Consider the following 15,700-nt stretch of genomic DNA (forward strand, 5'->3'; position numbering starts at 1 on the left):
CTGTGAGTACCTATTTTCTTGTTACATGTATGATGCAGTTATTTATTTAATATTTATTATATTATAATTTATTTAATATACATTTCACTGTTGAGCAAGTATTTGCTCTTGATCGATTTCCATTTATTTGAGGGAAATATGCAATGTTTTATTTTCATAATTATCCTTTGTTTAATATTTTTTCTTCTAATACCAAGCTTTCAAACTCTTCTCTCATTACTTGGTAAAATACTGCGAACTGTGCTCAGCTTTACACTTTTTTATAGATGTAGAGGGATTTTAAGAGCAAAAGGACACTGATTAAACAAAGCAATACCTTACTTAATGTGCATTTATTAATTCAGCTGCTTTTATTGGACAAGTTCATAAACTATGGAGTGATGCTGTTAGTTCAATTGGTTGGTAATTGCATTTTTTAATTTACCCCGTCACTTGAGGTCACAAATATGTTCAGTGGCTGCTTCTCCTATAAAAGAAGAAAGGCCAACAGCTGCACTAGGTGCACTCTCTAGTTCTGTGCTCTCATTTTTGTGAGAACCTGTGAAACTGATTATTGTGTCATTCTGGGAGTTGTGTGTGTGTATATATCTATCTATCTATCTATATATATATAGATAGATATATACATGCATGTATTTTAGTGTAGATGTGGGTGTGAACATTTGTTAAAATACATGAAAACATTTGAGTTTAAATATATGTATTGGTGTGCTTTAAGTGCACTGAACACACACACACACACATTTTTTGGCCAATCTCTTAAGAGGCCACTTTATAGCTATAGCAGCCAAGGTAAGTAAAATGAAATTGCATCCTATGACCTTCAAAAGAGGTTTTACCATTTTCTGAGTTTGTTTATTAAATATTATTAATGCAGAAAAAGAGATGGGGGGGGGGGAAGACAGCAAGTAAATAAATAAAATATTTTGTTGTTAAACCAGGTAAGATTTTTCTGTTCGGACTTATATCTTCACCCATGTTCTACCTATACAAGAAATAATTGCTTGTTTAATTGTATTTTAATTTTTTCAAGGATTTAATATTGTTTTTAGTTTTAAAATTGGTTATCTTAATTTTTCCTATGCATTTTTTTGATCTCACATGACATAAATGTTAACATTCAATACTGTCATGTTGCATGTAAGTTTTTGTGATGGTTTGTAACATCCGGGAAATTTTTTGGGAAAACTGCTCTAAGGACATAAGTCAGCTATACTTTACAGATCTCTGCATTATATTCTTCTTATAACTTTAGAAACCAAGTCAGGGTGCAGAAGAAAAGAGGATTCTGAGTGTGACAGGCAGGGAGCAGGACCCTGATGGGCTTTGGTCGTGTCTAAGTACAAGTGACTGAATATTTTAAGCATGTATAATTATTTTAATTGTGTATAACCACAGGTCATGCAGTTCTTTGATACAGTTAGAGCAGTCTCTGCTACCTACTTTGTAGCCTATGGAAAAGTCTTTTTCAGGACTTTATTAATTGGATGGTAAAAAAGAAAAAATATTCATTTGCCTTCTCAAGGCACAGGTATTTCTGGATGAGGTTTTAGATGTTTATCACCTGTTAAATTAAATGGATTGGTAAGGATCTGGAACACTGGTTTGCTCTCTAGTGGTACATTTTTCTAAATTCAGCTGTTCTCAAAGTTTGCTTATTTCAAATAAATAAAAAGAGAAAAATGGAAGAGAAAAAAAAATCTTTTTTCAATATTAATTAACCAATTTAAATTCAGGGAAAGGTAACAGAGCTGGGGAAGGATCTGGAGCACAAGTCTGATGAGGAGCTGCTGAGGGAGCTGGGGGTGTTTAGCCTGGGGAGAAGGAGGCTCAGATGGGACTTTGCCCCTCTACAACTCCAAGGAAGGTGGTTGTAGCCAGGTAGGGATCAGTCCCTTCTCTCAGGCAATGAGTGACAGGATGAGAGGACACAGCATCCAAGGGGAGGTTCAGGTTGGACATCAGGAGGAATTTCTTCACAGAAAGGGTCATCAGACTCTGGAATGGGCTGCCCAGGGAGGTGCTGGTGTCACCATCCCTGGAGGTGCTCCAGAAGAAGCTGGACATGGCACTGAGTGCTGTGGTCTAATTGGCAGGGTGGTGTTCACTCATAGGCTGAACTCAGTGATCTCAGAGGTCTTTTCCAACCCAAATGATTCTGTGGCTCTGTGATTCTGTAATTTAAATTCATCTTTCAATCTATGTATTCTTTAGCAAGCTTACCATACCATCCATTTATTCTTAGGTAAGCTGTAAACTGAATGCTGCATATATAAAATAAAAAGTTATTGTAAAAAGCACCCAACATAACAAACTCTTTCATTTTGTTATTTTTTATTTGACAGTATTTTTCCTTAGATGGAAAAAGGGATAAAGAAAGATGGAATGTGTGTGTGTGTCTGACCAGAAGTGTAAATACAATCACATTTGTGGCTTTAATGCTTTGTAATTACTTTTGGTACAGAATGCTTATGCTGTTAATACTTTGCTTGAAAAGTAGGTTAAAAGTCATGTGTTTGAAATGATTATCTACTTAGTCTAGTGACTCCTAATAATGTGCCTGTCAGAATGTTGAGCTGGGAAAGAAACACATCAGTCACATTACATTTTTCTGTACATCTTTTATGAAGTAGGAGAGAGTGGTTTAAGAGTGTAAATGCTTTATCAGTCAGTAGTGTGCTGCAGTTGTGCCCCGAAAGCTTTAAATCTAATTATGAATTCATTCAAGACTGGGACTCAAATTGTGTGGATTTTCTTAGAAGGGTCTTGTAGGGAAAGCTCCTGCCTATCTGAGCACCCTGAGGTTTCATTATCTTAGTACCATGTGAATATGGAGGAGCTTCCATGTTCCCTTGCCTTTAGGAATGTGGAATGTGTTTTAATTTCATTTTTCCTAATGTCAGAGCCCACAGTTTGTCAGATATCCAGAAACTGTTGTCTTTATGCCTAGAACTCATACTTGCTCTTTAGAATGGCTGATACAGTAAACTTCTGCTGATAATTAAAAAATTTGGGGATTTGGGGGGGCAGAGGGAGAGAACTGTAATTCCTGTAAAAGCTCTCGCTGTCAGCATTAAAAGGGAAGAAAATGAATGAATATGTGTGGGATGTGTGACTGTTGAGTTATTAGGTTTCTCTATTTGTGAATCACAATTTTATCTTAGAAATGGGGTGCAGACTCCACCGAGCACATCCAGTGTGAATGAATTGCTTGACATTTAGGGAAAATTTAATGTACAAAGCCAAGTGTTTGCCCATATGTGTATATGTACTGTTGAACCAACTGGTTTTATTTTGGTATGAAGGTGTTATGCTGTATTAACCAAGATATTCTGATTAAAACCCAAGTACTCTTTTTATATCATTTTAACTTGAATTCTGGGTTGTTGGTTGGCATTTGCCTAAAGAAACTGTACATTCTGAACTGAGATTGTGAAATAAAGCTCATGAACTTGTAGCATTCCTGGCATTTAAGAGCATTTTTATCAGATTTCCTCCATTTAGGAGAAATGTTGGATTTTTTTTTTTTAAGGAACTGAAATGATGAGTAGTAATGTGACAGGAATAGAAGGCTGATATTTTAAGTTGTCATATGAAAATGGACATAATTTTTCTCGTGTTCCTAATTAAGATAATAGAGTGATTTTTGCTTGGAAGAATGCTTGGTCAGAGGAACAAATAAAAGAAATTTGGTGGGTGGTGTGGGGTTGGAGAGAATTACATCTGGAAATTGGAAAGCAAGGACATTCTGTCATCTGAAAACTTTATTTGTCAAAGAATGTATGGAATTTGAGAAATGAAAATATTTAGTGACATCTTCAGTTTTGGCTATGAATAATAATAATAAACTATTTGTGATTGAATAAGTTCTGGCAAGAAGGTTCTAGCCACTTGCACAATATCATGAGCAACTGCAAGTTTATCTGCACTGTGCTGTTCTCTCTTTTTTTTTTTTGGTAACCTTAGTGGTTCCTAAGTGTGAGGAATTTTTTTGAGAAATCTGAACCAATTTTCTGGTGAAGAAATTTCTTTAAATTCCAAATTCACTAGGTCAGGCTGGAGATGACATTGCAGATAATTTCAGCTGTAATGATAGGGGGAATTCTATGAGAAATTGAACTATATTAATATGAGGAAGACAACCAAACATTCTTTTGTGAAATGCATGATCTCTGTGTTTGGAGAGATTGTAAATCAGCTAACACTTTGATGTGGAAGGATCCTGTTCTATCATCCACCTCACTATCTAAAATGTGCCACAGGGAGTACTTAATGTGAAACAATGTCCTGTGAAACTGCTGCCTTAAGAGAACTTTATTTTAGGTGCATTGGAGCATGACTTCCCAGGGTGAGTTTTAATAAACTGAATTACATCTAGAAGCTTTAGGGAATTGGGGCAGCCATTGGAGTGTGCTGCTGTTACTCGATTTTGTTGCCAGTTTCAAGTAATGCACTACTTTTCTGAAGCTCTGAGAAACGTTACCTTTTGGTAAAAATGCTAACATTTTGATTTGAGTTTTCTTCCTGCTTATTAATTCAAGTGTTTCTGTTTTCAAGGGAACGAAAGAAATTGAAGGTGAAGAGGAGTCTGGTTTAATTCAGCCTGCAGAAGTATTTGCTCCTAAAAGTCTGGTGCTGGTGTCCAGACTAGATTATCCAGAAATTTTCAGGGTAAAGAACTTGCAATTGCTATTTACAATATATCAGCAGAAGGATCTGGTTTTAAATGAGTAGCAATGACAGTTCTTTTGATTTAAAATATCTCACTGAGGATTGATCTGGGAATTTAAAAGTAAAAGTAGCTTTAGATTGAACTAGATAAAAGTCAACATCTGTGACAGTAAATAGCCCCTGTAGGTTAAAGTAGTGCCTTTTTACCCTCCAAGCAGTTTTAAAACTACACAGAAGGGGTGGATAAGATTTTTCTGGGCTCAGAGTACTCTCTAATGAAAGAAGTTATTAGGAAAAAAACCAGACAATATTTGACTAACTATATAAAGGTGAATTAACAGTGAAAATCTACTTCTCCTGCATATATAAAGTAAAATGTCCAAGCCTCTTCCAGACCAAATTAAGATACATGACCAAGATTGAGGACCTTGGATTACTTTCAGCTGGTGAAATATGACTTATCTGAGATAAATGAAAAGCTTAAATTTCTCTGAAGCTAATGCATATTAACAGCAACAAATAACGTTCAGTTTACAGATCAAGGGAGGAAATCATTCAGCAGTTGTCTTTAGACATTAAGGATGACTGCTCCATGTGAGGCTAAAAGTCCTTGTAGCCCAGTGTTTTGTCTCTCATAGTGGCCCACGGCAAATGCAAAGCAAAGTGTGTAAGAACAGGGCAGGCTGTAGAAATAATTCAACAAAATGTTTTCCTCATTCAGTGTGAATAATAGTTGAATGACATCCTGAACCAGAGGTGTTGTTTCTGTGGGTTTTTCTAAAATTGGTTCACTTTCTTAACATTCACGTTTTACAACAACCCACGGCAGAGTTTCACTGTTTAACTATGTGTGATATGAAAAGTTACTGTTGGAATTATTTCTAAGAAGAGAACTACTAAAATATTTGCTGATTTATCAAAGTTACAGCAGTCAAAAGGCAAAAGATGCTGTGGAGCAGTTATTTCCTTTTGTCCAAAGGCTTCTTAGAATGTCACATTGATCTAGATTAAATTATTAGCAAAAATGCTAAAACAGTATCTGTGATTTCTCAATCAAAATTTGATCCATTAATAAAATATGTGGAAATATTGATATACTATTAATATAAAGTGTATTTGCATTGATACAACAAAATAAAGAATGTAAGTTAAAAAACATATGGAATTGTTCTTGATTGATACTGGTCTTAAAATGAGCCTCAGAAGCTCATTGATTAATCAGTGTTCTGTTCTGGAAACCAGTCAGGTTTAAGTCCTTTGGAGTTCAAAGCACATATATGAAGCTGTGTTGATTTTTATCATTTTTAACAGTAACCTCTAATAAAGCACTTCTTATATAATAAAGAAAGCAAACCATTATACCTAGGATTTCTTTTTAAAAAAACATACATCCCTTGCAAGTAGCCAGTAGCCAATTTTTTTAAATGAATTATTGCCTCTGTGGCAAATTACTTTGGTTGGAGAGTACTTCCCTGCACTACTAAGCTGAACTTATTTTTGAAAAGATTATATACATAGATCTTTGAATAATTTGACATCTTCCTTCCCTGTTTTGCAGCCTGATATATTTTGTATATATTTGTATATATTGTGTACTTTTCTAGGCTTGCCTTGGCTTGATCTACACCGTGTATGTGGACAGCCTGAATGTGTCACTGGAGACTCTCATTGCAAATCTGTGCTCATGCCTTGTCCCTGCTTCTGGAGGGTCTCAGGTAAATGGGGAGGGGGGCTAGGGGAGGAAAGGGTATTTTTCCAGTTAATTTAATTTATGGAGAAAACAAAAAATAAATTCTTGAGATATTTTAGAGGAAAAAAAAAAAAGATCATAGTTCAGCTGAGTGCTTTCCCTGTGGCCTGTGAGTGCTTTCCCTGTGGCCTGTCTTCTAGAGACAGCAAAAATTCCATTCCAGGATAAGGTCAAAGGGTTAATTTTGTCACTGAGTTGGCTTTTACAGGGCATATTAACAAATTAAGCAGTTTGTATAACTTTAGTTTTTAAATAATAAAGTGTTCAGGAATATTTTTGCTTGCTACAGAACTTTTTTTAAAGGCTTTTTTTCTTTACCATTTTCTAACATAAGCTTCATGTCAGTTCACTTATGCATGTTTTTTCCTTGGTGGAGTTCAGGATTCCACTGGTTGTTTCTTTGATAATTAATTTAAATTTTTATTTCCATAATTAGTTTTTTAAATGCTAAAATAGTAACTCAAATGTGGTTTCCTCAGGGGGAATTAAATAATGCAAAAGTTTTCTTGCAAACAGACTTCTTTCTGCTTTTCACTTGTGCTTTCTGTGAGCAGAAAGTCAGGTTTGTTTCTTGACTTACTTTTTATAAATTATCCCTATACATTTGTGGGGTTTTGGGAAGCCAGTTGAGTCTTCTGTGTTTGGTTTTTGCTTTATGCTGTGACCCTGATGGGAAATTATGGTCCTTACTATGAAACATACCAGAAAACTGCATGTGCAAATGGCAACATTTTAAAGTCAATTACACATGCAGCCTCCCACTCAACCTATGGATTTTCAACCCTCTTGAAATCCTGCAGCCTCCCACTCAACCTATGGATTTTCAACCCTCTTGAAATCCTACAGCTTCCAAATTCTGTTCTGGTTTTGCCATAGCCCTGGCTGCTGTGGGACTTCCCTTAGTGCAGAAGGTGTCAGTGTCCTGTCACTCACTCAAGCTCTGCCTTGCTGCTCTCCAGGCTGCCACATCTCTGCTTTTTCTATCCTAGCCTTTTGGTTTTGAAGGGGAGTAATCAGATTTTATCTCCTCATCACAAAGCCTCTTTTCCAGTGGTATTTGAGCCTCACATTTTTGGTTTTGGTGATCCATTTGAGCTTCTGGCTCTGCTTCTGTCCTCTCTTTTTTCTCCCTGTCCATAAATGCAGCTTTTCTCAGTGGCTGTTTGCTCTGCTAGAAGAGGAAGGAAAAGTCATGCTCCTCTGGTTGTTCTTCCTTCTGCTTTTTCTCTTCAATTAAAATGCTCACTCATTTCCATCTTAAGTTTGCTACTGCCAAACTGTCATTTAAATCAGAAATTAAGTGTTGCTCTTCCCTTACTTACGCCTTATGCTTGCAGGGCTGAAGGTGAATTATAGTGAATTGTATCTACAAGAGTGGGAACACTCTTGTAGCATTTATTTCCAGAAATTCTCGGCTGTGAAATGGGTTCCTGACCTGCACCCAGGCCTGCTGGGGCAGAGCATCTCTGCTACAGCTCGGGGACTTCTTTGGCTTCACTGGGAAGATTTTTAAATACCTGCTGTGCAGCAGGCACAGCTTGCTGCCTTCCTACATTCCCCACCTTTGCTGCCATACAGAGAGAAGATTTACCACACAGAGATGCCCCCAGCCCATGGGAGTCTGGGTGGAGGGAGCTGCTTGGCATCACTCGGTGCTCGAGTGCCGTGTGGATTTGCCCACGGGACAGCGAGGGTGTGTGCCAGTTGCAGAGCTCTCTGGGATGTGATACCCAAGTGCACTCCTTTCCTCCTCCCATTTCCTGCCTCCCTCCATGTTCTTGTGCTGGAAAGGTAACTGAGGCTGTAATTGTACTTTAATGTGCAGAGCAGGAGCACGGGAATGGCAGAAGTGCCTTCTTCAATACCCACATGTCACAAGTATGTTCATTCTTAATACACGCCTGAGGATGGTAGAGAGCAAAGAAATTCAGTTAGTAATACTGTACATTTTTCTGATTTAAATGGATTTGAAACCTTTTTCTTCCCTGGGAGGTTTTTTATTGTATTAATAGAAATGTTCTATTAACTGCCTTCAAAGCCATAACTATTTAACTTGGTGTAAAATGCAAGGGAGACACTATCAAGCAGACATATCACTGTCCCCAAATTACACTTCAGATCTCTGTTTGACTTTAAGTTTCTGTATAGAAAATAAATAATTTTTGCAGTATGAATCACTTATCTGTACGACGACAGTTTGTTCATTTTATATAAATTAAATTTAAAAAAATTCTTTCTACAGAAATTGTTTTCTTTGGGAGCTGGAGACCGACAGCTGATACAGACTCCTCTACATGATAGCCTTCCTGTTACAGGCACCAGTGTGGCTCTTCTCTTTCAGCAACTGGGTATGTCTAGGCCTGCTTTGAAAAAAAATTATTTTTATAAATTATAAAATGAGGTATTTTCTGTTCTAATTCAATTCTAATCATGTGCCAAGAAAGCTGCATGGTAAATATTAATTTCTTTCGAATGAAAGAATGACTGACTGTGCTTTTACCCCCTAATCAGACATTCAGAGAACCTTTCTGTGCAGCCTGCCTGTGGTAAGTTATTTCCAGTATTAGAGAATCATGGAATTGTTTGGGTTGGAAGGAACCTTTAAAGGTCATCTAGTCCAATCCCACCATGTAGTATCTGTAAGTTACTGGGGGCAGAAGTGAGCGTGGCCCCTGTGTAATCACACAAACATTCCTGTAAAAAGATTCCCTGCTCCACTCCCCTTGGATGCTGTACAAACTCCAAAGAAAAGCAGGGAGCTTTGTAATAAAGCTGGTGTGACCAGAAAGTTCCTTTAATTCAGTTGTTACCTGTTACTCCCAATCTTTCAAGAAGATTCTCTAACACAATCCTCACCAAATGTTTTCTTGTTCATTACAACTACAAAGTTGCATCTCTGTTACCTGGGTACCTCAGTCCTGCTCTTGTCTGCCATTAAATCCTGACACTTTTAGTCTTTGTTCCATTGGTTTGTGAAGTGACTTTGAATCATAAACTTGTAGCAGCACTGTATAAGGGCACAATTAATAATCTTTTCTGATCCTGTGAACCTCAGTTTTACTCTCGAGCAACCAAATGGCCTCAGGATATGTGTGGTCATCCATTCTTCTCTCAAACAGGCAGTAAGAATGAATGAAACCAGAAAAACATTAGTGAACAACACTAAGCTTATGTCACAGAAAGCAGTATCAGATCGGATGAGCTCAATGCCTTCTCCTACTAGGATGATTTAGTTGCATCCTTCCAAAAAGAATATCATTCCAAAAGGAAGATTTTCATTTTTTTAAATACTAGTTTAGGTAAAAATTGTGGCTAACATGGTATATAGGTGCTACTTAACTTCATGACAGTTCTGGGGTTTTACTTGGCTTATTATGTCAAGATTCGTTAGGATTGATTGCTCTGATCAGATTGCAGGCAGTTTTGAATGTGAACAGACATAACAATTTTTCCCCTTTTCTGAAGACGTAAAATGTGCTGTGAGGTACCATAAGTGCAGCAGGTTACACCATGTGGTGTGCTATGTTGTTCTGTAAATATAGTGTATGTGGTAGCTGATTTGAGGCAGTTTTTAAATCACTTCTAGTGAAGGTTGCTATAAATGCACAGTTCAGAAAATGTTGAAGAAAGTGAGGCTTTCCATTAGTTTTTAAGTAATTGCCCTGTTTTCTGGCACCTGGCTTTTCTATGGCAAATTGGGATTGGAGTGTTTGGTCACAGGATCAGGCTGAGGAAAACAGTGAGGACAAATCTGAAAAGTCATTGTGTGCATCAGATTTATAGAGGGAAGCCATGGAGATGGCGTGGGAGTGTAAATATGTGGAAGAGAAAACTGAGGCCGATCTCTTTCTCTTGTCTTACTGAGAGAATATTTTGCAGGGCAAGTTTTTAAAATTCCTCTTGTTGTGTATAGAAAGGAATAACAAAGCTTTCATATGAGAATTTAGCATTTATTTCCAACACATACGGTTTAATTTAATATTGTTAACCACATGTTATAAGAGGGTTAATATATACAGATGGATGTCATGTAAATTCCTGAATCTACTGTAGCAGAGTACTGAAGAGTTTGGAGTTTAACCAGGACTAGATTGTTGTGCTAGCAGTCAAAAATCCTTTACCTTTATATTTTGAATTTGTGTCATTTCTTATTAGCTCCTGTATACATTTCAATATCTGTACCCCCAATTTACTCTTTGTCTACCATCTCATCCTTCTTTTCCCATAGTCCATTAGCCTTTTTGCTGTCTGCTTTCTGTGCTTTTGCTGCTCTTCTGCCTTATTTTCTCCTCCTGACTTCCAGTAAATGTTTGGAGGTTCCGTCTTTCTTGCTTTTTGGTGCCTTGTAAGAAGTATGAGTCAGTGTTCACCAGATGTCCTTTCCAGGGCACATAAGGATATGAAGATCAGCAGAAGGAGGGGGAAAGAAAGGGAGATAAGGAAGGAAAACTCAGTGCTCAGTTTTCTAGTTAGTGATGCTTCAACTGGCCTGAAGAAGGGAGAGACTGAAGAAAGTGCATGGTTCTAAAACTTGGCAAATCTTGTCACGAGAAGTTTATAGGCTTACATCCTGTTTCCCTCAAGGGGATCATGCAAGCTTATGGACAAAAAGAAGAGTTGTCTCCCTTCTTTTCTGTTGCAGCAGGACTTTGTCTTTTCCAAGACTATAAGAACAATCAGGAATAGTTTGTCTGATGGCCTTGTGTGGGCCCTCTTGTTGTGTCTCCCTATTTTTTGGTGTGGCAAGAGTGGTATAGCTGCCTAGGAATGGGCCTGGTATTAGTTAAGGAAAGTGCAAATAAGAAGTTGGCAGGTAGATTTTTTTTTTTTTAAGCAAATGCTGGAACACTTTGTAAAAGGCTGCTTTTCCCACCTCCTAGTTTTGACCACTGATTTTTTTTGTTGTTGTTTCTTTGTGTTTTGGGGGGTTGTTTGGGGCTTTTTCCCATGTGTGCCTCAGTTGCCAGTTCATGTATCTAAGTATCTGGGGATACAGCACAAGGGTAGAATTGTCTTGTGTCTCAAAGGACACAGATTAGAAAATGTTTGTGTTTTCATAGCGTACCTCACTTTCCAGAACAGCACAAAATTCCATTCCCATGTAGGTGATGGGCTGTCATCATGTTCGTAGTGCCAAGGCTTGTTAATTCCAAGTTGCTGTCTGGATTTACTAAAAAAAGAGTTGTTAATAGAGCTACACGTGCCTGTTTGCAATGGTTGTTAACTGTGAAAGGCGGACCAGGAAATAAAACCAGACTGTTTTAAATAAATTCTCATTTATTCTCACTTTTCATGTAGTCTTATGAAGAGTTAAAGGCAGTGAATCCAGAAGACTGTGGTAGAACCCACTGGCTCATCCCTTTGAGAAAGTTTATTTTCCTAAGATAAGGCCTAATTCTTTCTGCTGGAGATCACAGCTGAACTTGTCAGAAGTTTTTGTGCTTCTTGGAACAATCTTCACACTCACTTTGTTTCTCTTGCCTGGTTGGAACAGGAGCTTACTGTGTATTTGTCTCTCTCCAACCTGGGCTAAAGCTTTCTGCTGCTGTTCAGTCCTCAGTGGCAGCTGTTGTCCCATCCAGTCTCGTGTTCAGGACACAAATATTGACCAGAGCATTTGTCCAATAACGACACGTTCAGTTATTTCTCTGCTGGCACGAGGCACTTCGTCCTATCTCAATTATGAATAGAAAATTGAAGAGTAGCTAGAAAAATATTTGTGAACTGCATAAATCACCTTTTTAAAAATAGCTCTTTCTTGGAGGAAGGTGGGCAGCAAGACAACATGTATCACTATGAATAGATACAAAAGTAATTTCAGCATTTATTTTGAGAACTATTGTGCAATAGTAGCCTCATCATGCTTTTTCTGCTTGGCAGGATAACACCATGTCAGCAGATGACCCTCCCTTTATTACTAAGTGCACAGCATATCTGGAAGCAGACCTTATTTGTGCTTAGGCGTTAAACTACAGTTGGGAAAAATATCCCCAAAGGTTTTAAGCTTAGTAATAAGGAACAGCAGTCTTTGACATTTTAAATCATACCTTCTTTTTTTTATTTAAAAAAAGCCTAATATATAGGAATAGTGTGACAAAAACCAGGCCTGTAGCTGGATCACTAGAAATTATTTAATCAATAAAGGATTAGGTGGAAAACCAGGAATCATAAAGTTACTTTTAAAAATAATGCATGGTAGCAAGAAGACTTTCAGTGCTCTTCTATTTCTTGTTGTGTTAGTGAGATGGTAGGTATCTATAGAAGCTCCAAAATGCACTAGCTTTCTTCAGGTTCAAAGGAGATTTAGGTTAGATTTAGGTTATATTTCTCTCCTGTCTCACTGCATTAACTGTACATTCCTAAGTTTCTGCCTTAAGCTCTTTTCTCCAGATTCCAACCCTACTTGCCTTCTCCTCGTGGGTATTCAGCAGCGATGTATTCAGTCCTTTGAGTCTGAGACACACACCTCCATCTCCCCAGAAAGCAGCTTTTTTTCCAAAAGAAGCCAGGACAAAAAAATTAGTGACCTAAGGAGCAAAACAAAACCTGGGGTTTAGCCAGCATTTTTCATTTTTGCACATTTCAAGGCCTGGTAGCATGAATGACACTGCTAAGCCGAGCAGAACAATTATGAAAATTTGTTTTCCTGAAGAATTTCTCTCTCCTTTCCAAATACTTAATCAAAGACAAAAGAGTTTTCCTTCCTTTCCTTCTTGTTTAGTCTCATATCAGGTCTGTTTTCCCATGTCCTTATTTCCCCTGTTCTGCTTTGTTTGCCTGTGCTTGTTTTCCTCCTAGCTTAAATTCACCACTCAAGTATTTTCAGTGAAATCACACTGACTTTGTGTTAAAAAGAAAGTCATTTTTAAGTGGTGAAAATGACACTTCAAAGTGAATTCTGCTTTGAATCTTCTGGACAAAGACACAAGGTAAGGGTGCTTTGGAATCCAGGGCTGTGTAGAATAGAGATTGAAAAGGTGGAATGACACAAGCATGAATGGTCATGGTAGGTGGAGCCAGGTTGGTTGCTTGGCAAGCTTGTCTTTGATTTATCCAAACTATGATGTAACTGAAAGTGTTAAACATCATTATCCTTCAGCCTCTTTGTGTGTCTTAAAATATTTTTAAGTAGAAATTGTGTGTGTACCATTAGACAGTATATGGAGCCTCTAAAAAAGAGTACTCAAAAATGACAGAGTATAGTTGAAGTCTGCAGTGTCATTAAATATCTGTAATTCCAGATCTCAAAAGTGATTGACTGATTAAACTTCTAAAGATTATTACAGTTGCACAAAATATAAATACTAGGGGAGATGTTTGTGGTGATGGGGGAGTTGCTAAGCAGGGAAGTACTTCAGTACAAGCACTTTTAAATGCTCCACTCCAGCATTGATGTATTTTCTTAATGTGACTATTCAATTCCAAATTTCAACACTGTGACTTGGGACTCAGAAGTTCAGAGTGTTCTCTGTCCTTTTGCCCTGCTTGCATATTCTTGCCTTTCTTTTGCATCAGAGCAGATACTTCTCTGATACCACAGAGAGCTGCTTAAAATTAAATAATTAAACAGGAACGAGCAAGCAAAAAGAAGTGAATTCTTTTCCATGTGTCCATGGAGTGACACTGACAGAGATGATTTTTGTTGGTTTAAACAGTTGTGGAGCCAAAGCCTGTTACTGTTACATGGTGATAAATCCAGTCAAAACATAATGATGAGATCAAATATTAGTTGTCATACCTGTTTAGAATTTTTTGGAGTTGTGTATTCAAGTGCACAGAAGTAAAAGAAATGCTGTATTTTCTAATTTTTCAGATTTGCTAGAAATTAATGAAGAATGGTGGAGATTTAGCGTTTTTTTTAATGTAATGAATATACTGTAAATTGTTTTATGTTCAAAAATTTGTTTGGACAAGATCTTAATTGCAGCAGCATTATTTTAATTATTTTTAATTGAGATGTGCTACTCCAGCTCTGTTTGGAAGTAGATATTTGTATGTGCCAAGGGAGTTTAAACTGACGAGCTTGCACTTTACAGCTTTGGCTAACTTATGAAAACCACATTTTTGGGATGGTTCTGTAGTTGTGCCAGTATCGTACAGCAGATGTTCTGCTCTCAGAAGGAATCTGTGCATAGGCTGGGAGTTGAGCAGGCTCTGTCCTTGGTTCTTACAAGTCCTGTTTCCTTTGGAAGCTGATGTCGTGGCACCGGGCAGCCCCAAGGCCCTCCTGGCAGGGAGGCCAGCACAGCTGGGCACAGCTGCACAGCTTTGGCTCAGGCTCTGGGGGAAGAGCTGTGTGAAACATGGCAAAAGGAGGGGCTCCTTGGCCTCTTGGCTTGGCTGCTGTCCTTAAGCTCAGCCCATGTCCCCAGGGCCAGCCCAAGCCATGATTCTTGTGCCCTCTGTGAGCCGGATCCTCCCCCCGGGCTGCTCCTTCTGCCTCGCTCCCGGCTCTTCCTCACGGCCCGGGCTGGCCCTGTGGCCCCTGGCCGCTGTCACTGGCCCTCATCCTGACCTGGCCATGCCAGCCTGGCCCCTGACTGTGCCTCCTCATCTCTGTGCCCTTTTCTGGCTGGCTGGCACCAGACCCACCCAACTCCTCTCTTCTGGGTGCTCCAGCGCGTGTTGGTCAGGGCACTGCCCCCTCCCCCTTGCTCCCCTTTGCCTTCTGTTCTGGAGATGCTGATCCCTGCCTGCTGGTGCTTCTTCAATTTTCACTGCTTACCTTCAAAAAGTCTTGAGCTGATACTTTAGTATTAGTTCTTCACAGTAAGTTTTGTTCCCTGCCTGCTGGTGCTTCTTCAATTTTCACTGCTTACCTTCAAAAAGTCTTGAGCTGATACTTTAGTATTAGTTCTTCACAGTAAGTTTTGTTCCCTGCCTGCTGGTGCTTCTTCAATTTTCACTGCTTACCTTCAAAAAGTCTTGAGCTGATACTTTAGTATTAGTTCTTCACAGTAAGTTTTGTTCCCTTTGATGCTAAAAATCAAGCTTTATAAGTCCTACAAGAGATGAAATCGTGCACCACAACTTCTTGGTATAATTTGATTCTGGGGAAGAGAACGAGATTTTGAAACTGTATTTTTTTTTCTTGATCTTAAGATATGAACACTGATCAGTTTCTGCATTCTAAACTAAAACTGGCTTCATCTGTTATCTGTCTTTCCAATGTTTTATTGCTTCCCAAGACCATGCCTCAGAAATTATGATGTGAGCTACTGGGTCTATAAACAGTGAAAGTGTCCAGCCTATAGAGTAACATAAACAGTATAACCTTAC

The 15,700-nt window shown here is 38.3% G+C and overlaps 1 protein-coding gene across 1 annotated transcript in view; it reads left to right on the forward strand.

Moving 5' to 3' along the window:
• The window catches only part of SBF2 (SET binding factor 2), a 233,166-nt gene that overhangs the window by 108,506 nt on the left and 108,960 nt on the right, over nucleotides 1-15,700 (forward strand). Inside the window, 3 exon segments of the mRNA XM_068194618.1 lie at nucleotides 4,558-4,671; nucleotides 6,276-6,386; nucleotides 8,664-8,769. Of these exon segments, the coding sequence (XP_068050719.1) occupies nucleotides 4,558-4,671; nucleotides 6,276-6,386; nucleotides 8,664-8,769 (331 nt within the window).

Source organism: Anomalospiza imberbis, chromosome 6, assembly GCF_031753505.1.
Source record: "Anomalospiza imberbis isolate Cuckoo-Finch-1a 21T00152 chromosome 6, ASM3175350v1, whole genome shotgun sequence".
Lineage (NCBI taxonomy): Eukaryota > Metazoa > Chordata > Aves > Passeriformes > Viduidae > Anomalospiza > Anomalospiza imberbis.